Source organism: Octopus bimaculoides, chromosome 5, assembly GCF_046866305.1.
Source record: "Octopus bimaculoides isolate indiv1 chromosome 5, ASM4686630v1, whole genome shotgun sequence".
In the NCBI taxonomy this organism is placed as follows: domain Eukaryota; kingdom Metazoa; phylum Mollusca; class Cephalopoda; order Octopoda; family Octopodidae; genus Octopus; species Octopus bimaculoides.
In genome coordinates, this window is record NC_142932.1 from 19956787 (window position 1) to 19983411 (window position 26625).

Consider the following 26625-nt stretch of genomic DNA (forward strand, 5'->3'; position numbering starts at 1 on the left):
GTGGGACTTTCCTATTCAAACAGGCAAGAAATTAGAAAATAATAGACCAGACATAACGATTATAGATAAGGAAAATCAAAGTTGCTTACTTATTGACCCATCATGTCCGTTTGATTCCAGAATCATAGAGAGGAAAACAAAACAAAACAAAAATACAATCCCATAAAATTTGAATATGGAGCATGTGAACAGTAAAGGTCATGCCTATAATAATTGGTGCATTGGGAACATTTAACAAAGATATAGACAAATGGCTGAAGGAGAATACCCAGAAGAGCTCCTACAGAAAGTTTGTCGCTTAGGGACAAGGATTACCAGGAGGGTTCTAAGCACTTGAAAGACTGTTGAAAAACTTATGGATACCTAAGATTACAGGTAGTATCCCACTATCCACATACAACTGATGGGTCAGAAGGAATTCATCGAAGCAGATTTTCTACAGCTGGATACTCTTCCTGTCACCAACACCCACCTGTATGCAAGCAAATTAATATTTCCTCAATGCCAGATGTTTTTGTAGAATATTGGAAATGAATGACATTCATTTAAAACAATCAGGCAACATGTTAACAAGGACAAACACATAGACATACACACCATCATTAAGTAATCACCATGATGTGATGATTACTTCACCTCTGTAACCAATATCACTAACATGATACCATTGCAGTCCTAAGTTCAATCTCAGTACATGTCACTGAGAAAGGAATGGCCTTGACTCAATTGATGTACTCCACATCATCTATGTGAAGATGAATTCCATTGAAATGCTATCTTTACATCCCATTGGCTTTTGGCACTCAGCACTGGCTAATCCAATAGTTAATACGATCATGATAAACTTACAGATCGCAATGGTTAACCAAGACTGTTGTGTCATCTTGGCAATATTGTGTAGGGTGGTGGTTAAAGTGATGGCTGGTGTTATATTTCTATAATGTATACAAACTTTACATTGAATATCTTGGCTCCTCTCCAACTCTGTGTATGTATTTTATGAGAATAAGAGTGGGTGAAGATATTCCCCAGTTTCAAATATCAAAGATTGTAAGAAGAAATTGCCAAAATGAAATATTTTTCAGGTAAATTTTTAGAATGTTGTTAATATTATAGCAAAGGCAGAGGGCAGTGGAATGGCAAAATAGCTAGAACATCCATGGTAAAATGTATTGCAGTATTTAAGGCTGTTTCATTTTGACATCAAACCCCACAGAAGTCAACTTCACTTTTCATCTTTATTGTACTACAATATACACCAGTCGAAGACTGGTGGAGTCAATTTATAGACCATACTCTGCAACTCGAAATTTGTGGCTTCCTTATGACAAATTTACAAATCAGTAATAGAGTGAAAGGACTAAGTAAGAGTAAATGTAAAACTGTACTTAGTGATTTCAAATCCTACAAGTGTTTCATGTGCCAGAAAGAAATGGGCTTAGCTAAGTTGATTTGTTCTGCATAGACTACATGAAGCTGAGCTGAGGTCTTTGCAATCCCATTGCTTTTGGCAATCAGTTAACTTACACTTATTGTGCAGATGTAAGGAGTCAGTCATGAAATGTAACATAGGCAATGGTCAGCTCTGATGGAGCAGACTACCTTATCACTGTTATTTTAAGTTATTTCTGGTTGTAAGTGCTGGCATGGTTATGTGGTTAAAAAGATTGTTCTTCAACCACATGTTCAGTCCTACTGAGTGGCACCTTGGGCAAGTGTCTTCCACTATAGCCCCTGGCTAACAAAGTCCTTAAGAAGCCTGTCCTCCCTCATATATTTACCTACATACCAACACACAATGTGTTCCTGTTAAATCCCTTTCCCACAATATATCTTTCTAATTACCCCTTCCCTCTACCTGTACCCACTCATTACACACCTCCCACCTCTAACTACTGCCTCTTTTGAAATTTTGTGAACTCACCTACCCACCCTCCCAAATCCCAAGTCCACTTTGCTATATACACCACTCTGTAATTTGAGTGTATTACCCCTGCCCCCCACTCTGTCACATATTCATCTTTCTCTCCTCTCTCTCCCCATTTGGGGTAGCCATGTTTCTCTTCTTATGCAAAACACCTTTTTTGTATCTCAATACTACTCCCCACCAGTTAAGGGGTTTTGTCTTGTACTGCATAGTACTTGGTGACCTCATTGTTGCTGGTGTTACATAAAAAGCACTCAGCACCCTCTGTAAAGTGGATGGCATTAGGAAGGGCATTCAGCCCTAGAAACCATGCCAAAACAGACAGTGGCACTTGATGCAGTCCTCTGCTTTGCCAGCTCCTGTTGAACTGTCCAATCCATACAAGCATGGAAAACAAAGATTAAATGATGATGGAGTCAATAAGTTATTAATGACTCCTGCATTAAACCGAGTGGAGAAAAGTGGGGCATAAAGTAAATATTTCCACTGAGAATGGGATGGATGAAAAAGTCAAACCTCACAGCGACTTGAACTAAGGACATAACTAAATACTTTTTTATTATAAGCACAAAGCCTAAAATTTTTTGCTAAGTGGGGAGTCAATTATTTTGACTCCAGTGTTCAAGTGATACTTATTTCACTGACTTGGTTGAAAGGCAAAGTTAACTGCTAAATTTTTTGTCCAGAATGCCAACGATTCTACCAGCTTAGCATTTTGTCCCTCACTCAAGGCCAAAGATTTATAGAGAAGGGAGTATCAAATGTCTTCTGCTATAGTCTTGGGCCAACCAAAGCCTTGCGAGTGTATTTGGTAAATAACAACTGAAAGAAGCTTGTCGTGTGTGTGTGTGTGTGTGTGTGTGTGTGTGTGTGTGTGTGTGTGTGTGTGTGTGTGTGTGTGTGTGTGTGTGTGTGTGTGTGTGTGTGTGTGTGTGTGTGTGTGTGTGTGTGTGTGTGTGTGTGTGTGTGTGTGTGTGTGTGTGTGTGTGTGTGTGTGTGTGTGTGTGTGTGTGTGTGTGTGTGTGTGTGTGTGTGTGTGTGTGTGTGTGTGTGTGTGTGTGTGTGTGTGTGTGTGTGTGTGTGTGTGTGTGTGTGTGTGTGTGTGTGTGTGTGTGTGTGTGTGTGTGTGTGTGTGTGTGTGTGTGTGTGTGTGTGTGTGTGTGTGTGTGTGTGTGTGTGTGTGTGTGTGTGTGTGTGTGTGTGTGTGTGTGTGTGTGTGTGTGTGTGTGTGTGTGTGTGTGTGTGTGTGTGTGTGTGTGTGTGTGTGTGTGTGTGTGTGTGTGTGTGTGTGTGTGTGTGTGTGTGTGTGTGTGTGTGTGTGTGTGTGTGTGTGTGTGTGTGTGTGTGTGTGTGTGTGTGTGTGTGTGTGTGTGTGTGTGTGTGTGTGTGTGTGTGTGTGTGTGTGTGTGTGTGTGTGTGTGTGTGTGTGTGTGTGTGTGTGTGTGTGTGTGTGTGTGTGTGTGTGTGTGTGTGTGTGTGTGTGTGTGTGTGTGTGTGTGTGTGTGTGTGTGTGTGTGTGTGTGTGTGTGTGTGCAAGTGTCTTCTGCTATGGCCTCAGAGCACCCTTCAGCACCATCATCAACAAACAAATAAAACACCCACCATCAGGTCATTATTATTTAGATAATAAACAAAGCAAGTCATGGGTACAGTGTGGCTGAAGACAAGATAGTCATAGCTCGAATATCTTTTGTAATAGGCTTGCTCAGTCAGTGCTGACCTGGGGTTAAATTACAACACATTACTTCATTGGTACAAGACATTTTATTGTCACTTATTTGGTATGGAACAAGACATTTTGTTGTCACCTATTTGGTATTGTTGAGTTGATGCTAATTAGAATAACTTACCTAACACCAACCACTTTACAGTGTGGACTGAGTGCTTTTTTTTTTTTTTTTTTTTTTTTTGTGCCACCTGCAATATTGAGGTTGAAGTGAAATTCACAGGACTACAAGCCTTAGGATAGGTACACAGGTCAGCTTCATACCGGAGGATGCGGTGATTCTCATGAGAGGCAGGCAAAGCAGATTCCTGCAGCAAGACCTGCATGTATGCATAATGCATCTTTCTCTCCTTATCAATATATATTTCTGCATATGAATGTGTGAGCATGGGTGTGTGTGTGCATGTGTGTATGTATGTATGTGTATGCTTGCCTCTGGTGTATGTCTCAAAACAGATTGAGTGTCAAATTGACCATGCCAAATTGTCATCATCCAAACCGTCATGCCCAATCAATTCATTCCATTACTACAACCACCATTATCACCACTACTACTACAATTACCATCAACAACAACTACTACACACACACACACACACACACACACACACACACACACACACACACACACACACACACACACACACACACACACACACCGTCAGTAGCACCAGCAACAAAAGTATAAGTACAACCACCATCAGGTCAGTAACTATTGAAATAAAAAATAGATCAACAGAAACAAAACAACATTAGGTTACATACAAAAGCTGGATTGTAGCAATGTAAGGGGGGGAGAGAGGGAGAGGTAAATGCAGAGGGGGTAACAAAGAGAGAGAGACAGACAGGCAGAGGGAGAGAAATGCAGTAAACAATCCTGATAGTTGGCTGTTTCTTGTACAACAGAGATTGGCAGAACAAGATAAGTTGGATCACAGCCATGTTCTCTGTCTTTCCTTCTTCATCTGGTTGCTAAGACAACATTCTTCATGAAGAGAAGAAGAATGTGGAAGAAACACTTAAACATACAGTGTTGGGGGTGTATTTAGTGCGAGGTAAAGTCAGGGGGAGGGTGCAGGGTGTATGTTGTCACTGAAGGAGGAAGGACTAGGTTTCTGTTATTAGCCATCAAAATGTTACCATCTCCAAAGTGACCTAAAAGTTTTTGCTGTTTTCTCTTTGTCATTGTTGTTTGTTTTTAGTTCAATAAGAACAATGTGAAGAGTTTAGCAAGTTGCAGGAAACAACAATAGTCATTGCTAAAGACCAAGCAAAAGGAGATTGTATGGGTCAATGGGTCATTACATGGCCTCCTTTGACAAACTAAAATTAGCAACCAAATCTCACTGCTTTGAGAAAAGAAAATAAAGCTAAAAAGCTCATATTGGATAGTGTAATTTTGAAAATACTAAATAAAAGGTGGGATGATTATGGATGGAATGTCAGACCATAATTCAGCAAGGATGATCTGGAGAGGAGGGGTGGGAGAAAGGGATGGATAGGTGAGAGGATGGAAAGAATGTATGATAAAGATGGAGTGGTGGAAAGTGGTGGCCATTAGGAAGGGCATCCGACTGTAGAAACCAATGCCAAAACCAACATTGGAGCTCAACACAGCCCTCCAGTTTATCCAATCCTGTTGAACCATCCAACCCAAGCCAGCATGGAAGATGGTTATTAAATGATAATGATGCTTGTTGCAAAAGCAGATGGTCAACTGGTTAGAATGATGGGCTCATAATCACAAAGTCAGGGTTTCATGTCCAGGCCAGGATATAAAACTTTACATTACTCCAGTCTACTCAACTGGAAATGAGTGCCAACAACAGTTTATGATTAATCTTGCAACAAACTAGCATTCTATCCTGAGCAAATTTACACTCACAGTTGCTGAGAAGTGCAGAAACCAAGCTAAGCCCTGATCCTATACTCAAAAACAGACTAACTTTTTATCATTATGTGTGAATTTAAGGCAGCAAGTTGGCAGAATCATTAACATGTCAGACAAAGTGCTTAGCAGCATATTCTTCCGGCTCTTCACATTCTGGGTTCAAATGCCACTGAGATCAACTTTGCCTTTTTTGTCCTTTCAGGGTCAATAAAATGCAGCCTTCTGGCTTGCCAGTCCTCAGTCAAATCGTCCAACCCATGCTAGCATGGAAAGCTGACGTTAAACGGTGATGATGATGATGATGATGATGATGATGATGATGGGGTTGATGTAATCAATTTGCCCCTCCCCTCAAAATTGCTGGCCTTGTGCAAAAATTTGTGAACTGGTAGAATTGTTGCACCATTTGTTCCAGCAATTTGCATTCTGAGCTCAACTCATGCCAATTTCAAGAAAATAAAGTACCAGTCAAATACAGGGCTCAGTATAATCCATTAACTTCAACCCCCTCAAAATGGCCTTGTGCTTACATTAGAAAATTTCTATTCCAGAAATAATAGATGCAGATGTGGCTTTGTATTAAGAAGTTTGATTCCCAACCACATGGTTCCAGGTTCAGTCCTACAGTTCATACCACATGCCTTCCATCAAAGCCCCGGATCAACCAAAGCTATATGAGTAGATTTGGGAGACTCAAATTGAAAGAAGTCCATCATATACACATATACAGGGATATGTGTGTGTGTGTGCGAGTGTGTGTATCTTTGCATTTGCCCCCCCCCCCACACACACACCCCACTGCTTGACAAGCTGTGTTGGTTTACGACCCTATAACATAGCAGTTCAGCAAAGAGAGACCAATAGAAGTACCAGGTTTAGAAAAAAAAAGTACTGTGGTTGATTTGTTTGACTAAACCCTTCAAGGCAGAGCTGTATTATTAAGAAAAAAAAAGTGGGAGGGGGGCTTGTTTCACTGTCATGATTGGATGTTTTATCTAACTTTCATACTCTAGTTACATTCAGTATAATTCCCATTAGATGTGAGTGTGATATGTGTGCTCATTACTACTCTTTTTAATTAATTCACTAATTATATCACTGCCATAATTTAATTCTATTAGTTATTTAATAAAAGTTCACACACACACACACACAAAAATCATCATCATTTTAACATCCAAATTTTTCTGCTTACATGAGCCAGGCAGAGTTTACTGCGGCAGATTTTCTGCAATTGAATACCTTTCCAGTTACCAGCCTTTACATGTTTCCAAGCAATGTTAATATTTCTCTATGGACAGGCTTGTTTGCACAGAATATTGGAAATGAATCACCACTCATTTACAACAATTACAGGATGTCAAGATAAGGAAACACAGACATATATACATGCTTACGTAATATATGATAAATATGTGCGTATGTATATAAATTATGTATGTATAAATGATGGGCCCACTCACAAGGCTTTTAGTCAGCCAAGAGCTGGATTAGTGTTAGAAGACACCAAGGGTGTCATGCAGTGAGGTTGAATCTGAAACCTGTGCTTAGGAAGTAAACTTCTCAATCACACAGCCACACCTGTGCCTAGATATAATAAAAATGATTTTAATGACATTAAATTATTGCCATGATAGAATCTGTGAATTAAAAAGGGTAATAAAAGTTATCTTCCACAAAAAATTGAAAAATTTTCTAGTTAAAAATTTGAAAGTGTTATAATAGAAATTTGTACCTTCCAGAAACACAAACTAATTTTATTTAAAAATTTAAAATAAGTTCCTATAAATAAAAATTGCTTTACAGAAAAACAAAAATTATTTTCCAAATTAAAAGAAAACTATAGTTAAAATTTCTTGATTACAGAATTAAAAACAAATTCTAATTAAAAATTTAAATGTATTACAATGAAAATGTTAAGTTAAATTTTTTAATTAAAAAAATTAATAAAAAAATGATAATAAAAGTCTGTATTAATCCAGAAGGGACAATTTTCCAATTTAAAAAAAAAAAAGTTATATTGAAAATTTTATCTTCTATGGAGAAGAATCTTAATATTTGTGAATATAAAACATAATATATGTTCCTGAAAACATAATTTGACAATGATTCTATCTTCTAACAGGCTGGTTTCCTCCAGCCTGTCCATCTTGCTGTACAGGAATTATTAAACACAAAATTGCCAAAAAATGCATTATAATAAAGAGAGACAGAAATGGTTCAACATTAAAAAATTTCATAGAGGAAAACATCCTAATTACATATTAAATGCACTTTTTTTAAATACTTTTTTTCTTTTCATAATCTGTTAAGAATTTTATTTCTATGAATAATATTCCATAAAATAACCAATGTTTGATATAAAATATTTTTTAAACATGACTTTGTCAAATGGCAGTTGTGGCCTTATCAGACAATAGCTAACTTCAGCTTTCCATCAAATCACACCCTTACTATCTTTAAAAAAGAAAGAACCAATTGGTTAATCTAGTCCTGTCCAGGATATACTGCATCTAAATACAAGAAAAGATGATTATTTTGGGAACAGCTTTGATGAAGCTAAACCCAGCCCTTAACAACAAAAATATTCATTAAAAGTGTGGAGGTGCAATGGCCCAGTGGTTAGGGCAGTGGACTCACGGTCATAGGATCGCAGTTTCGATTCCCAGACCGGGTGTTGTGAGTGTTTATTGAGCGAAAACACCTAAAGCTCCACGAGGCTCCTGCAGGGGATGGTGGCGAACCCTGCTGTACTCTTTCACCACAACTTTCTCTCGCTCTTACTTCCTGTTTCTGTTGTGCCTGTAATTCAAAAGGGTCAGCCTTGTCACACTGTGTCATGCTGAATATCCCCGAGAACTACGTTAAGGGTACACGTGTCTGTGGAGTGCTCAGCCACTTGCACGTTAATTTCACGAGCAGGCTGTTCTGTTGATCGGATCAACTGGAACCTTCGGGCTATGTGATGATTAAGCTTGCTTTGCAACCATATGATTTCAGGCTCGGTTCCACTGTTGCAGCACCTTGGGTAAATTTCTTCTACTATAGCCCCGAGCTGATCAACACAATGTGAATGAATATGGTAAACAGAAATCGTGCAGAAGCCCATAGGTTATGTGAGTGTGTGTGTTCTTTGCATCTGCCCATCCACTGCTTGACAGCTGCTGTTGGCTTGTTTACATTGTCATAACTTAGCAATTCAGCATAAGGTATCGATAGAATACCAGACTTTAAAAAATAAGTAGAGGGGTCAATATGTTCAACTAATCCCATCAAGGCAGTGCTCCAGCATGGAATGAAACAAGTGAAAAGATACAAAATTTGTATAAATAACTGAAGAGTACTTGACTATATAATGCTTTGCACTTAATTTAAAGTCATTCCTCTAAATTCTGTGATTAAATCTCACAATCTACTTCATTCCATCTTGCAATGTGCACTTTAAAATTTAGTGTTTAATAATCAATAATAGTGTTAGTGTTTAATATCAGATAATAGTTTAGTGTTTAATATCAGATATCGGAGCCAGATATCTGATATTCTTGAGCCATTCCTTTGCTTATTATTCTTTCAAACTGCACCATAAACAAAACAAAAGAATCTTTTACTTATTTGGGTCTACTTATTCATTTATTTATTTCATGTTCATTTTTCCATACTAGCATAAGTAAGACAAATATGTTATCACGGCATCATCTTACAGTCAAATGCCCTTCATCTCACTAACCCACATAAGTATCAAGTAAGGGATCTCTTATTCCATATGACTTCAAAGGCACAAAGCAAGCTTCTGATCTGTTGACAGGAAAACAGCACCACTACTCATGTCACAACTTTTATAGGAAGGAGTGAAGTATAAACACAGATACACACATATGATGGGTTTCCACACAGTTTCCATCAATCAAATTCACTCACATGGTTTTAGTCAACCCAGAGCTCTAACAGCAGACACTTGACCAAAGTACCACACAACTGGACTGGACCTAAAACCATATGGTACAAAAGAAAGTGAACTTCTTAATTATACTTTATTCTGTCCAGTGCCAGAGGAGCACTAACATCATTTACACAATGTAGTGAATAGACCTCCAACATTGCTCAATGACCTCAATATCAAATTTAGAATTCATACAAGGCTGAGGCTATATGCTAAACAACCCCTACACAATTCAGGTTTACAACACAAATACACTGCAACACAATTTCTTTTCCACTATAGGCCCTGACCAAATTTCTTCAAGGGATACTAGATAAGCCACCTATACCTGGATACATCTCAGTCAACAACTTTCTACTTGAATGGGCCATGAAGCCACAAAACTTGACTTAAAAATAACTTAACAGATCCTAATAGGATCTGTTAAGTTTGACAATTTTTGTCCAAAATACATCTAAATTTTATACAGCCTTGCCTAACCCTATTCTCAAGAACTGATATTCAGCTGACATATAATTGAAAAGAGGCCATTTACAAGGCAAAAGGGTCAACTGCTTGTAACATGACTAACACTTCGCTTTTAAAAAAACTTGTCTCTTGACTGACTTAGTTCTATCTATGGATATACTGCCAATTAATCAAAATCAGTTGAAAACTGACAAATGCTTTGCTTTTTTGCAGTACTGAGTTCAGATCCTGCTATCTGCATACTACAGCTTGCCAAGGCCTTTAGGTATCAAATCCCAAAGAAAGCTGAGTGTCACTGGTTCCTCACAGTTGAGCCATTTCACTTCAATGTCATCATAATACAGATGAGACACTCATTTCTGTATTATCTAAAATAAGATATATTTATGTTTACTGCACATAGCAATTTGTAAACAGTAACATTGCTTGTTTGTGTCACTGAATAAGGAGTGGTATCAGGTGGGATTTTATCAAAAAGGTTAAGGATCTCTTCTGAAAGATTTCAATTTCTCTGTAAATGTATCTCGAACTAATCATCCTTTTCAAAGTGGCATTTACACCATTATAAAGAATTCCCATGTGCTCAACAACAACAACAACAAAAAATGCCATTCATTCACAAACTGTTTGAATCAAGACATTTGAGGGTAAAGTGTTTTGGTGGACATGAACTTTGGATATTTTTATCAAAAATCTGACACCCAGCCAACTACTGTTTGCCATTATTATCATTCTGACAGTAACCACATGCTTCAGAGAAACAATAAGGGGATATAAATTAAACAAAACAGCTTCAACCTGGGATTAAAACCGGGTCATAAACATACCTTACCCAGGAGAGTATGAACAACAATAATAATACATGGTAATTAGCCATTTATATTCAATAAATAACAGCAGCAGCGGCAACAATAATAGTAATAGTGGTAGAGATTTTTCTGGACAGTCATCAGCTCCATATTTAAGTGATATGAGTTAGCTGTATCATTAAGTAGCAGGGTAATGATTAATGAAGGCAAACAATATAACCATAATTATGAATTAAGATAATGACCCAACAAAAGACAAGAAATCATCAGTAGTATTTTCATGTCACTAAAAACAGGGTCTTTTGATTTTCTTGCACCACAGTACAAGAGTATTTGTTAATTACCTTTGTGGCTCTTAAGACGTAGCAAGGGGCCCCTCAATGAGAGAGGTGAGATACTAAAAAGGAAAAAGTATCGATTTATTTATACTAAAATATGAAGACACTGGAAGTAAGAAGTCTCATCTCTTAACTGATGACAGCCAAATACATTTTACATCAAACCATCTAAGATTGTTAGCATTTAAGAGAGACGAAGAGAAAGCAAGTATACATGGGCTGTGTGGTAAGAAGTTGGTTTCCCAGCCACATGGTTTCGGATTTAATCCCACTGTCTTCTACTATAGCCGCAGGGAGACCAAAGCCTTGTGAGTGGATATAGTAGTTAGAAACGACAAGAAGCCCATTGTGTGTGTGCGTGTGTTCCCCGCCACTGCTTGACAACCGGTGTTTGTTTACGTCCTCATAACTTAGCAGTTGGGCAAAAGAGACTGACAGAATATGTACCAGGCTTTAAAATAATAAGTCTGGGGCCAATTCAGTCAACTAAAAAAAAATTTAAAAAACCATGGGAATTCTTCAAAGCAGTACCCCAACATGGTTGCAGTTTAATGACTGAAACAAGATAAAAGATATAATGGGAATCTTACAACACTTATATTAAAGCTGTAGATTTTCATTTGTACACATCATATTTGCACTGAGACGTGTAACAAATAGACTTACATAAAAGCCTAGAAACGCCGGGATTCTCCAAGAAAGAATACAGCTGAATGATTCACATTCCCCAAATACAATCACTTGTAAAACATTCCAGGGAATATCCATTTAAAGTCATTAGGCTGAATAAATACACACACAGACACACACACATATATGATCATATGTACATATGGAATATACACATACATACAAACATAGAGGCATGGCTGTATAGTTAAAAAGCTCGCCTTTGCAAGCATCGTGGTTTTAGGTTCACTCCCACTGTGTCACTTTGCACAACTGTCTTCTACTATAGTCTTGGCCAACCAATGCCTTGTGAATTAATTTGGTAGATGGAAAACTACATTGAAACCCAACATATGTGTGTGTGTGTGTGTGTGTGTGTGTGTGTGTGTGTGTGTGTGTGTGTGTGTGTGTGTGTGTGTGTGTGTGTGTGTGTGTGTGCGTGTTCATCTCTACCATGACTTGGCAACTGGCATTCGTTTATTTTCATCTCCATAATTTAGCAGTTCAGCAAAAGAGACTGACAGATTAAGGTGGTAATCCAGGATAATAGCAGTGCAATGACTGAAAAAGGTAAAACACACACACACACACCAAAAATAATGAAGCATACACATACAACCACTTGTATACAAATGCGACACGAGTACCAATTACATAATTGCAAGTTTATCTACACATGCACGAAACAAATGAGATATCCACAAACACTGAGATAAGAGCAGTCTTGAGTTAAACAAAAGAGCTTTGTCACTGTTTATCGACTGACTTAAATTCTGTAGAAGAAAATTCTGTAAAAAAAAGATATATACATACAAGCATACACACATACATACATACATATATATATATATATATACAAAGTATTTTTTTTAGATAGATATGAACCAAATTCAAAACTAGTAAGAAAATGGAATACTTACAGATGGATTACTGGATGGTAAATCTGCATCTAAACATGGACACACTACAGAACAACCATCCAACGGTAGAGAACTGACTCCTATTCTTTTCTTCCATTTCCGATGATAAATAAGGTGATCTTCTGTCAACTGGAACCTTCGGGCTTTCCATTTACCATTAATGCCCTGAAAATAAAGTAGAAGAATAAGAGTGAAAAGTAGTACTCTTATATTCTACTTTGCCTCAGTTCAACTACCTGTTGGTAGGAACAGGTACCAAATATGTGTAACCCTTTTAATACCAACCCAACCAACCTTGGTTTCTTGGTGCAAACTTTCTGTTTTAAAGTGATTTAAATTTAACCCATAAACTGCTGGGATTTTGCTGTATGTAACACGAACTGCTGAGCCTATTTTGGGTAAAGGTCAACATCGATCTATCACTCGAAAAAAATAATCAGTGTTTCTTAACACCTTCGGTGGTTGACTACACTGTTTCTGGGGTGAAAGGGTATCGTGCGCATACATTATACGTCATCAAAATTAGGTCAGATCATGCCCTACTTCCGTGGCCACACACGTGGCCTGTCGCGTTAGCCACTGAGGTGGCCTATTGCACTGTCGCGTTGGCCACTGAGGTGGCCTATCGCACTGTCGCGTTGGCCACTGAGGTGGCCTATCACAGTTTATGGGTTAAAATTCTGTCAAAATTTCATGTTACATTTCACCGACTAAATTCTTCATAATTTTTGAAATTATTGAAACAACACCAGTGTATTCAGCAGAAACATGGTAAGAAAAGGATTAATATTATGAGCAATAAATTGACCTCCACCTGGCCAAAACAACAATATGCAAATACAGCAGAAATAGAGGTGATGTCACACTGTGTGGTTAAATGTCAAGTGAGGCAAGTGAGTTAACTGACCCCCCCCCCCCCCATAGCGTCAATAAAAACAGTAAAAACAAGAGAGATAGATTTCGATGTGATGACTCGTGAATAGAAACATATCAATCAAGAGAACTGAGAAAATGTCAAGGTATAAAGACCTGACAAGATAGACAGGCATAATAACACAAACCCTCCCCACCACCACCACAGGACATTCAATTCAGTGATGTCTAAAATATAGCACGGCCTGATAGCTCTATAGAGTATAGTTACATACAATTCTGTTCACTTCTAAATTTTCTATTACACATCACCATATGTCTATTCTTCATGCTAGCATGGGCCAGATGGAATATGTTGATATTTTCTACTTGCTGGATGCTCTTTCCATCACCAATCTTCACTTGTTGCTAAGCAAGTTAATACTTATCCACAGCCAGGCATACATGTTTTTCATGGAAGACTGGAAATGAACATCTTTGCTTTTATGACAATAATACACATTTACAACCATTATGTGATATCTAGACAATGATACACACACACACACACACACACACACACATGCATGCACACATTTAACCAGCTTCTTTCAGTTCCCATCTACCAAATCCACTCACAAGGTTTTGATTGGTCCAGGGCTATATTAAAAGACAGCTTCGTAAAGTGTTCTGCAGTGTTTGAAACCAAGACCACATGGTAGGGAAGTAAGCTTAACCACAGAGCCATGTCTAAACAAAAGTCTTGCACTGTAGCACCAGAACAGTCAAAACCTTGTGAGTGGAATTGGTAGACAGAAACTGAAAGAAACCTGTCATATGTGTATATATGTGCATGTGTGTCATCATCATCATTCAATGTCCATTGTCCATGCTAGCATGGGTTGGATGGTTTGACATGGAGCTAGCCAGTTGGGGAGCTGTCTTGACTTCCTTTGTCTGTTGTGGCATGGTTTCTACAGCAGTATTTTTTCAGTTTGACATCATCCCAACCACTAAACTCTATTGTAGAAGTGACATTTGTTACTCAAGTAGACTTATGCAAACAGTTAAATTTTGCCAGCAGAAAATGGGAAAATGTCAAAAGAAATACTAGGATCTGGAGACAAACATTGCAACTTGAGACCACATCTCAACCCTTTTGGTATCAAACCATCTGAGGCTACCTACGGTTCTATGAAACAAGCTTTCTGTTATAAAGTGATCTAAATAAAAACTTATCAAAGTTTTGTGTTAATTTTTGCTTCGAATACTAACTTAATAATTACAAAATCTTTTTACTAAATTCATTGCAGCATATTTCAATAGAAATATGGTAACAAAAGAGTTTAAAAAATACGTTAGTGTACAGAAAGACTTCATATTATTTCTGTTAACTTTTCTGTGCTGGCAATATAGCAGGCATCTATCGCTCACTCTCTACAGCAGATCTGTTTTTATATTTGAAGGTGTATACAGTCCAGTGACATACTATTCTGTTGAGGTTTTGGGTGACTGTTTTATGATTAATCATAACAACCATAGTTTTTCTTTTGTCCACATTAGTTTCAGTCTTGAATAAGCAAGACAAATCAAAACAGACAGACCCACATACGCATTGAGAGAGATTGTCTTCTTTCCCAGGTTCACAGTTTCCCATCCCAGCACAAAAGACTGAGGATTCTGTTAGGAAAATAAAGAAATAGGAAAAACACAAACAAATATATTTCAGTAAACACTTAATATTAAACTCTTCAGTGGTTTAAATCATGAGGCCAGACTTTACAATGGGACCCTGAGGTAGTTATTCTATGAATCTCCATTAATCTACTCAAGAGATAACCCCATGGACTTGATATGGGTAAAAAAAAAAAGGACACCCAACTACAATATAAGAATATTTTCAAGCCATCAAGTCCAATGTGTGAAGATAAAAAGAAAAGAAAATCTTGAATAAATAAAACCACCGATCTATTCTAGCATTGATTTTAAAATGGAATACAAGAGATGGTAGTTAAAAGAGTGATAAGTGTAAAACAGTGCTAAAAGACTTTTTTTGTTCACTGCTCATTTGTCGAAAATGTGCACCTCACCATGAATGGACAAAGTAAATAATCTTTTATTCTTTTACTTGTTTCAGTCACTGAACTGCAACCATGCTGAGGCACCAGTTTGAAGGGTTTCAGTCAATCAAATTGATTCCAGTTCTTTTTGGGTTTTTTTAAGTTCAATTCTCATTATGGAAGTTTCTTTTGCCAAACTGTTAATTTACAGGTACATAAATGAACCAATACCAGTTGTCAAGTATGGGTTGGAGGAACAAATACACACACAGCAATTTCCACAAAACACACACACAACAGTTTCCACAAAACACACACACAAGTTTCCACAAAACACACACACACACACATTTCCACAAAACACACACACACACGTTTCCACAAAACACACACACACGTTTCCACAAAACACACACACACACGTTTCCACAAAACACACACACACGTTTCCACAAAACACACACACATGTTTCCACAAAACACACACACAAGTTTCCACAAAACACACACACACACACACACAAGTTTCCACAAAACACACACACACACAAGTTTCCACGAAACACACACACACACAAGTTTCCACGAAACACACACACACACACACACACACACACACACACACAGTTTCCATCTACCAAATTCCCTCAAAGCATTGGTCAGCCCAGAAAACTCAGCCAACCCATGCCTGCAGAGAAGAGATGTAAAACGATGATCATGATCATGACAACAACGATGATGATGTTGATGATGACTTAATTATCCTATGTTTACAAAAGTATAAAAGTACTGTTTGATTTACTTCATAATGAATTTCTTTTTTTTTTTTTTTTTTTGCTAAGCAAAGAACAAAAAAAACATTTATCCTGCATGATTTAATGTCAGGAAAAGGGAAGAACAAAATATCAGATAAAAGAAAAATCAAAACAAATTGTCACCAGAAAAAAAAGCAAAATTAAATGTTCCAGTTCTTATGTAAAAACATAAATATTCATTAATGCTCTCTCACAAGAACAGATACACAACACAGAAAAGACTGCCTTACAATTTCCCTTGCTTTGTATTTTGGCAATCTGACAAACTGTTTCAAATAATATATATAAATAACTATATCATAATCATCATTACAACAACAAAACTAAATAGATGTAGCTAAACTAATAACATCTAACTTATGTTGGATGCAACCATCAGTCAACATTCTACTCAGCAGATTATTTTTCACTATAATAACACCTACACAATCTTGTTTTAACTCATGGTGGTTGTTTATCATTCAGGCTTGAAAATTATCACACTAGAAGTTGGCTGATGGGGCATTTCATTTGAAAACAGAAAAGTCTTAGTTCAAATTCTAGCTCCACCCACTCAGTAATTGTTGGCAAAAGAGAATAAAACTTCTGCAGTAAACAAATTACAGATTCATAGGATTTCTTGCCATTGTATTTATCTATCTATCTATTGCTTTCTTTTAATAATTCATTCTATTTTGGCAAAAGGTGGGGATATTGAGAGGAGGTGGATGTCAATTACATGACTCCAGTTTTCAGCTCGTACTTATTTCACTGACCTCTAAAGGATGAACAGCAAATTCAACCTCAACAGCATTTGAACTCCAAGCAAAGCTAGAAGTACTACTCAGCATTTTATCCAATATGCTAACAATTCCGCCAGCTCACAACTCTAATAACAATAATCCTTTCTACTAAAAGCACAAGAATTGGAATTTTCTAGGAGGGACTAGTCAATTGCATTGACCCCTGCGCTCAATTAATACTTATGTTGTCAACCTCAAAGGGATGAAAGGCAAAGTTTCTTGAACAATATAGTGTAGTGGATGTGAGATAAATGTACATGGATAGGACAACACTAATCTAAGGCAGCTAACTCACCAAGAAGATATCTGACACTTAAGCCCCAAAGCTAAGTAACCTAAAGTATGTGAAATTAAATTTACAACCCAGAAACATGACAATATCTACAAGGAGGGATTTTAACACAAAGACCTATGGAGCTTGGAGTGCAATAAATTATTTCACTCAGACATTTTGCTTCAGACCTATTCACAACACAAGAACCACTTCCAAGTGATAAATAGGAATCAAACAATACTGTAGAGTTACACTGGTGCTAACCCATCACGATATATTAGGCAACTATTACAAAAATTTAACGCTTTGATACAAACTTTTCTTACCTACTTCAACTATAACTTATAGGACCATCTCCCCAAACACAAAACTCTCAAAACTCCTTAACCCTTTAGCATTCAGATTACTCTGTCAAATGTAAAGCTCATTTATTCAAATTGTTCTCAATAATCATGTATTATCTTGTAGTTTCAAGATTTTGATGATATGACTGTATATTTTTAGAATGATATTGTAGAGCAGGTGTGAGAGATGGGATCTGGCTGATTTGAGCGTAAAACAGGTAGAATATTTGCATTGGAAATGGTCAGTTTAAATGCTAAAAGGTTAAACATTTTGGAACCTCACAAAAAAGACAAAACACAAAAAAAATGAATAAATACATTTGGACAAGTTGACTCATCCAACACTATCAAATGAAAAAAAAATACTTCTTATAACATTAATAGCAATAGTTTCGTGTACACTGCTCAACAGACGCAGGTGATCGATACAGGCTAGCTCACAGGAAAAAAGAAAACAGAATATATTATAAGGAATACATCCAGAAACAGCAAGGAAGGAAATAATGTGCCTGTCTGGGATAGAGTGCATGGAAGTATAAGGTGAGAAGCAAGGTGAGTTTGGTGCACAACAGACCTGCCCACAGATTGGTTGCTGTTAGGGTGATGGAATACTATGGCACAATCACAGACCTAGGTAGTTTTGTTGACTATTGACTTTATAAGCCAATATGGGCAGAGAAGCCTAATGAAATAACATGGCCAAAAAGTGGGGATCTGTATGATCATAACAAAGAAAGAACACAATGCTATCCCAGAAATGTGTATCATTGTGATTGTAATTGAACAGGTGTTCAGAGAAGAATGCCTAATTGGTGTGTGTGTGTGTGTGTGTGGCTAAAAGCCACCTGGAGGCTTTCTGTTCAGAGGAACTGGGAAATCAGGGGAAGAAAGAAGGTGGAGGTGAGGTCAGTAGAGGAGGCTGCATCAACAGCAGGTCCAGGAAACAGCAGCTTCCTGGGAACCACTAGCTGCAGTGCCAAGGATAAAAGGAAAAAAATTACCTTATCTGAGATGTTAGGAGCTGACAATCAGGTGACTGAAGGATCTCCTCCAAACAATATCACACCATCATTTAGCAATGATGGGGGAAAACAGAGGAGTGTGGATGGGGTGGAAAATAATAGAGACACTGAGGATAAAGAGAAAATAAACCGACATTGAAGGCATGTAAAACATAGTTCACTGAACAACCAATAAAGAATTAATGAATATTTTGAATGAACTAACAACAGAAATAGGAAACAATGCAATGATTGAGAAGCGAATAAGCTCCGACTTTGTAGAACATTTATACCAGGGATGGGTAACTTTTTCGAGAAGTGGGCCACGTGAAGCATGGCTCATTATCAGGTAGACCACAGGTAAAAAAAAATTCAATGCAATTTTTTTTTGTTTAGGTGTACACCATTCCCAAAGTCCCATAGGTCACACACTCATGACTGATTTAAATGATAAACAATTGGTGAAAATCACACAAATAGCCAATATATATTATTAAGTGGCAACTACCCAGAGGATGTGATAGGATTTGAAACTAGTCCAGTATCAACAATGTTCACAGGTGGTTTCAGGAGCCTCAAGTTTTAGTACCAGGAGAAAAACATGGGTGGAACTGTACAGTATCTGAACCAATCTAGGTAGAGGCTTCTCATAAGTGTAGATGGGTTGCTTTGTTTTTATCTATATGCATTTATTTAGATACACATATACTCTTTTACTCTTTTACTTGTTTCAGTCAATTTGACTGTGGTCATGCTGGAGCACCGCCTTTAGTCAAACAAATCGACCCCAGGACTTATTCTTTGTAAGCCTAGTACTTGCCAAACCGCTAAGTTACGGGGACGTAAACACACCAACATCGGTTGTCAAGCGATGTTGGGGGGGGGGGGGGGACACAGACACATAAACACACACACACACACATATATATATACGACAAGCTTCTTTCAGTTTCCGTCTACCAAATCCATTCACAAGGCTTTGGTCAGCCCGAGGCTATAGTAGAAGACACTTGCCCAAGGTGCCACGCAGTGGGACTGAACCCGGAACCAAGCTACGTACCACATAGCCACTTCTGCGCCTATGCACACAGCCACTCCTGCATCTATTTTTTTTTTTTTTTTAATTGCTGTGTATTAAATGTTTAAGATGGTTTCTTCTGGGGTAGCAGTAAGAGGTGCTAGTTACAAGTGTGAAACAAACAAATGATACAGTTAAAGAAGTTTAATAAAAATCTTTTAAATAACAGAGTTTGGAAAAACAAAACAATTATAAATACTAAATTTGAAGCACACATATAAAAAATAAAGTCACTTCCACAAAAACTTGTACAAACAGACTCACTCACACACCATGATGCACATAAGTGGTAAAAACAGAAAGAAAACTGTTTTGCTAATATTACAAGTGGCAGAGAGAAAATTGAACACAAGCCAACTCGCAAACATAAAAAGTATTAGATAGGTAAGTTACAGGGGATAAAGTGCTCTTGCCTGAGGAAATAATATCCAAGGGAAGAGAGCAGTATACCTCTGTGTAGCTGAAAACTGAGGTTTCTGTATGTCCACAAAAGAACAGTTGAAAGAGACCCAGACTTGTATGTTTTCTATCAACTGGAGTGATAGAACAACAAATAGGCCAGGTGCATGGTTCTCAAGACAAAGGAAGAAACAAGATGACAAGAAGAGTATTAAAGTATAGATGATGATGATGTAATTGTATTCATGCAAATATTATGTTTGTATATATTCATCTAGAAGGTGAGCTAGCAGAACTGTTAACATATGGGACAAAATGCTTAGCAGTATTTCTTCTGACACTTTCTGAGTTCAAATCCCACCAAGGTCCTTTAGGGTTGATAAAACATAATATCAGTCAAGTGCTAGGGTTGATATAATCGACTTGTCTGTCTCCCCACCTGTACCCCACCACTCAAATTGCTGGCCTTGACTGTGTCCCATTTCGGAGTGCTGATCCATTGCAGGGGTCCATTGATCACTTACATGCCATGGAAACTGCATAACCAATCTTCAAGTCATCAGGACAAAAATATATATATAACAAATTCAACTGGACCCATACAAGCATGGAATAGGGATCATTAAAACAATGACAATGATGATATCATCATCATCATCATTGTTTAACGTCCACTTTCCATGCTAGCATGGGTTGGACGATTTGACTGAGGACTGGTGAAACCAGATGGCAACACCAGGCTCCAATCTGATTTGGCAGAGTTTCTACAGCTGGATGCCCTTCCTAACGCTAACCACTCAGAGAGTGTAGTGGGTGCTTTTACGTGTCACCCGCACGAGGGCCAGTCAGGTGGTACTGGCAACGGCCACGCTCAAAATGGTGCATTTTATGTGCCACCCACACAAGAGCCAGTCTAGGGGCACTGGTAACGATCTCGCTCAAAAAACCTACGAAGGCCAGTCAGGCGGTACTGGCAACGGCCACCTCAAACTGGTGTATTTATTTGCATAAATTCATTTGTTTGTGTTTATTTCACAATTTCTAATATATTGTATCATATATTACACGATATGTCAATTTTGATATAATGTGCAATATTTTTGTTTCACCCCTCACTCTAAAAGAAAAAAATGTAACTATCCTCGCATGCCTTCCAACTCCATTGCAACATATTAAATGAACAGGCTCCGGTGGTAAATAAAACAAACAGATTATTATTATCATCATTATTATTATTATTATTATTATTATAATAACAACAAATAGTTGTAGTAATATCAGTTAGCAGTAGTAATATCAATGTCACAATCTACAAATTCTCCTGCACTACATTCCTGGCAATAACATTAATTCCTCTTCAGCAATTCCATTAAAATGTAACTATGGCTGGAATGTGAAAATATTGTAAGTGAGGTGTCAGATGCCTCAATATGTAAACTTGACCATCCAATCATTTTGGCAGAATCAATAGAACTTTAAACAAAACATTTTGTGGTATTTTGGTTACATTCCTTTATAAACTGATTTCAAATCTCACCCCCACACACGAGAGTCTGTAAACAATGAAATTTAACCCTTTTGATACCAACCTTGGTCTTATGATATAAACTTGTTTTGATGAAATTTAAATTAAAACCTTCCATCAAAATTTCATGTCATGTTCCAAATACCAGCTTAACAATGACAAACTTATTGTCAAAATTCTTTGTAACTTGGCAAAATTCATTGAAACAAAAGCAGTGTATTTCAACAGAAATTTGGTAACAAAGAGGTTAAGAACTAGTCAACATAATAAGTAGGGCAGGCTGATGTAAATTGATTGAGCATTTGATTACCAGTGCCCTAATAGGGCCACAGTCCCAGGGCTGAAACGAGTAAAAGAAAAATACACCTAGACCTATCCTATCAAATAAGTGTCAATCGCCAGCGTTAACTACTTGACCAAAAAGAGCACCCTATCGCAACCCACAGCAAGACAGCAAAGTAAGGTAAGACTACAACAAGCAGAAATAAGCCAGCAATGGCATGCTGAGGTGTTCCTCCAGCTGTGGATTGACAACAGCTGAATGGAATGGATTTTCCTTTTTTAAAATACGGTGGGGTACAACGAGGGAATTTTAACTTGGTGTGGCTGTGTAAGAAGCTTGCTTCCCAACCACATGGTTTGGGGTTCAGTCCCACTGCAGGGCACCTTGAGCAAGTGTCTTCTATAGCTTCAGCTTGACCCAAGCCTTGTGAATGGATTTGGTAGACGGAAATTGAAAGAAGCCCATTGTATGTATTTATGTATGTATACATATATCTATGTATGTATCTTTGTGCCTGTGTTTCTCCCACCACCACTGCTTCACAACCAGTGTTGGTGTGTTTATGTCCCTATAACTTAGCAGTTCAGCAAAAGAGACTGATAGAATAAGTACCAAGCTATTAAAAAGTAAGTACCAAGGTCGATACATTCAGCTAAAAGTTCTTCAAGGTAGTGCCCCTGCATGGCCGCAAAATAATGACTGAAATAAGTAAAAGATAAAAGATTATATATCCAGCAGGTCATGAGACAACAAACTATAACTTAGGCAGCTGATCAAGTGGTCAAGATTTGAGCACTTGGTCAACTCTATTACTACAATCCTTTAGCATTTAAGCTGGTCCAAATATTCTACTTATTTTATGGTCAAACTGGCCAGATCTGGCTTCTCACAACTACCCAACAATGGTATCCTAAAGATAATAAACAAACACATCATCGAAATCTCAAAGTTATGGGACAATGCATGATTATTAATTGAAAGCAATGTGAATAAAGAAGCATTACAATTGACGGAATAATCTGGATGAAAAGAATTTCAAAAAGTGTGAAATTGTGCTTGTCACAGCCTGAAAGGCAGACAACAGGTTGTATGTTAATTTAATGTATATTAATTCTCAACAATAAAAATAACTGTTCCATCATCAGCCATCCAAACCCTCTCCCCGCTTCCCCAAAGCACTAAAATAGATGGCGGGGGGGGGGGGGGGGGGCAGTAATCCAAACAATAACAACAAATGTTTTCTGAGATTTGGGCAATTTGCAACAATTTTCACAGAAGAGAAACAAAATCAATTGATTGAACACCAACATATTAGGTTCTTATTGAGATGCTTAACAGATAAAAAGATAAAATTGACACAAGTGAGACTCAAACAGAGAACTGAAGGAAGAAAAACCAATGCAAATGTAAACAAAATGGTAAACAGGTTTCTAACATCACATTGCTTTACTCATAGTACTAGAGATCGAAACTGCTATCTATGGAACTATGAGTGTGAATAGAATTAAGCTAATGCTTTCAATTGGAGCCCAGGGAAGTCAGTTTTCTTAAGAATCAATTAAGTGAAAGACAATCTCACTTTGGTTATTGATGGTAACTATAAGAGAATATAAGTTAGTACCTATTAGTGATTGAAGAACCAAGGGCAAGCAGGAATAAGTTTACTGAGATACAAAATAAAGAGAAGAAAGAAATTAAACAGCTTGGCCCCAGGATAGAAAGTACTTGACTACAATTGTCAAAATATTACATAAGAGAAATTCTCTCTTGGATTAAGAAGTCAGTTTATCAATGTTAACACAACCAAATGACCTGGTGTATATTCAAACCATCAGCAAAGTGAATTCAGGTTGGAATGAGATGATTGAAAATAGCTATCTGGATGCTGACAATAGGGCATAACTAACTGGACATTCAGCTTGTTTTGCCAACAAAACTTTTTAGCACTGGAGGCAAACAAGCATGCATGCACGCACAGAGGGAGAGAGAGAGAGAGAGAGACAATACAATTTATTAATTCAGCATGATTGACAAATACTTTTCCGGGTCTTCAAGCACAAAGGGAAATATGTTCTCACACATAAACAAAGAAAGAGGGAACAGGGGGAGGGAAAAGAGAAGGGAGGGAGATAACTAGAGAAATTAAAGTGTCTATCAAATAAGCATTGAGTCAGCTACACCAAATAGTTGGTGCTGAAACAAGCCATGCTAAAAGCATCATACCCAAAACATCTCAAACCTAGCTGAAGCAATGTAGAATTAAGAGTAAGGTCAAAAGCTGTGCACTCAGAAACCACAATTCGTAAAAAGGAAAAAGAGTAAAGAGAAAATAAAAATGAAAAACAAAAGACATGGCTATAGTTGTAGTTCAGGTGTTTAATGGCTGTTGCAAATAGCAGTGATCATGAAACTATTAAATATAACTTCCTCAATCAAGAAAGACCAAGCACCAATATAGATTTAAATGCTGCGCAATACAGTTTAGTAGAGGTTGAAGAATTCAGGCAATTGGTCTCATTTATTCAGCAACACACTATCATTACAGATTTACAATCAACTAACCTTTTTTACTTCTTTTACCATGTATCATCATCATCATCATCATCATCATCTATGTTGTGTGTGTGTGTGTGTGTGCTGTGAAACAACAAGTTGCATGACTTAGCAGCAGTAGCCTGTGCCATTCATTAAAAACACAACTAACCTCTCTCTAACCCCCCCCCCACCACCACCACCACCCAGCTGAGAAATATCATTAGGTTAGAAATGTAATTGCTCACTTCAACTAGAAACAGGAGACTAGAGTGAAAGAGATTAATCTCCATCTCCCTTCCACCCTTAGAGAGAGAGAGAAAGGAAGAGAGAGAGAAAGGAAGAGAGAGAGAAAGGAAGAGAGAGAGAAAGGAAGAGAGAGAGAAAGGAAGAGAGAGAGAGAGAGAAAGGAAGAGAGAGAGAGAGAGAGAGAGAGAGAGTCTATGTGTATGTGTGTGTTTTGGTCCACCCTTAGAGAGAGAGAGAAAGGAAGAGAGAGAGAAAGGAAGAGAGAGAGAAAGGAAGAGAGAGAGAAAGGAAGAGAGAGAGAAAGGAAGAGAGAGAGAAAGGAAGAGAGAGAGAAAGGAAGAGAGAGAGAAAGGAAGAGAGAGAGAGAGAGAAAGGAAGAGAGAGAGAGAGAGAAAGGAAGAGAGAGAGAGAGAGAGAGAGAGAGAGTCTATGTGTATGTGTGTGTTTTGGTGATGGCTCATCAGTAAAAAAAAAATAGCAATGGTGAGTAAATAATTACTATGAAGACCTGCCTAGCTGCCACTTGAGATTCTCTCTCAGTTTTGGTTCATATGGCGATTGTTATTGCTGTATACACCTACCTATAGAGTTTATCTAAAGAAATATTTCTTTGTTGTGTTCCTTTCTCTATCTCGCCAGCTGGTGGTAATGTGACAGAGAGGAAGGGGGTAGATGGAAAGACGAAGAGGTAAAGAAGGAGAACTAAAGATAGAGAGAAGCAACAGGTAAATAAGATTAGCCTAGCATACTGACCAACATTACTAACCACTTACATATTTATAACAATCAATCACTATTTCCACAAGTATTTGGAAGTACAAAGAGGAAAGAACAAGTACTCAATACATGTAGGGTTCGTTTATTTGAAGCTGGGGCCTCAATCCATTGCTAGCTGAAGATTCCTCTGTTTTTATAACATTATTCAAAGGAAATGGTAGAAAATTACATACATATAGGCACAGGGATGGCCGTGAGGTAAAGAAGCTTGTTTCGCAACGAAATGGTTTTAGGTTCAGTCATGCTGTACAGTACTGTAGGCAGATATCTGCTACTGTGGCCCCAGATTGACCAGAGCCTTATGGGTGGACATGGCAGATGACTGAAAGACACCCATCAGGTGTGTATGTGTGTGTGTTTGTGTCTCCTACTGACATCACATAGTTGTAGATGAACATCACTGTCATACAAGCAGTGTCATCAGTTTCCAATATGTTATGAGAACATATCTGTTCATGGGGAAATATTACTTTGCTTGGAAACAGATGAGCTTTGACATCCAGCCATAGAAAATCCAACTCAAAGTGAATCATGCAAGCATAGAAAAGTGGATGTTAAATGATGATTATATTGTTGAAACATCATTTTACAACCAGATGCTCCTCTTGTCACAACCCTCACCTGTCTTCCATGTAAAAGGTATCTTATTCCATACATCTTTGAAGGCACAAAGTGAGCATAGTTGTTGATGACAGAAGTGACCTCATCATCATTCATAGCCACAGTTACATAGCACAAATATAAACACACAGAGAATGAGCTTCTTTCATTTCTGTCCATCATATTTACTCACAAGGTTTTGGTCAGCCCAGGGCTAAATAAGACACTTGCCCAATATCCCATGTAGTGAGATTGAGACTGAACCTGAAATCATGTAGTTGGGAAATAGCTTTTTCACTACACAGCCATATCTGCACTTAACATACTACCATCTGTTCCTAAAGACAATATCAGTGAACAAGATTC

General features: G+C 37.7%; 1 protein-coding gene across 1 annotated transcript in view; it reads right to left on the reverse strand.

Annotated features, from left to right (window-relative positions):
• Positions 1-26625, reverse strand: part of LOC106871066 (pleckstrin-2) — a 113715-nt gene that overhangs the window by 40794 nt on the left and 46296 nt on the right. The window contains exon 2 of the mRNA XM_014917335.3: positions 12689-12853. Within this exon, the coding sequence (XP_014772821.1) occupies positions 12689-12853 (165 nt within the window). The remainder of the gene's footprint in view (positions 1-12688; positions 12854-26625) is intronic.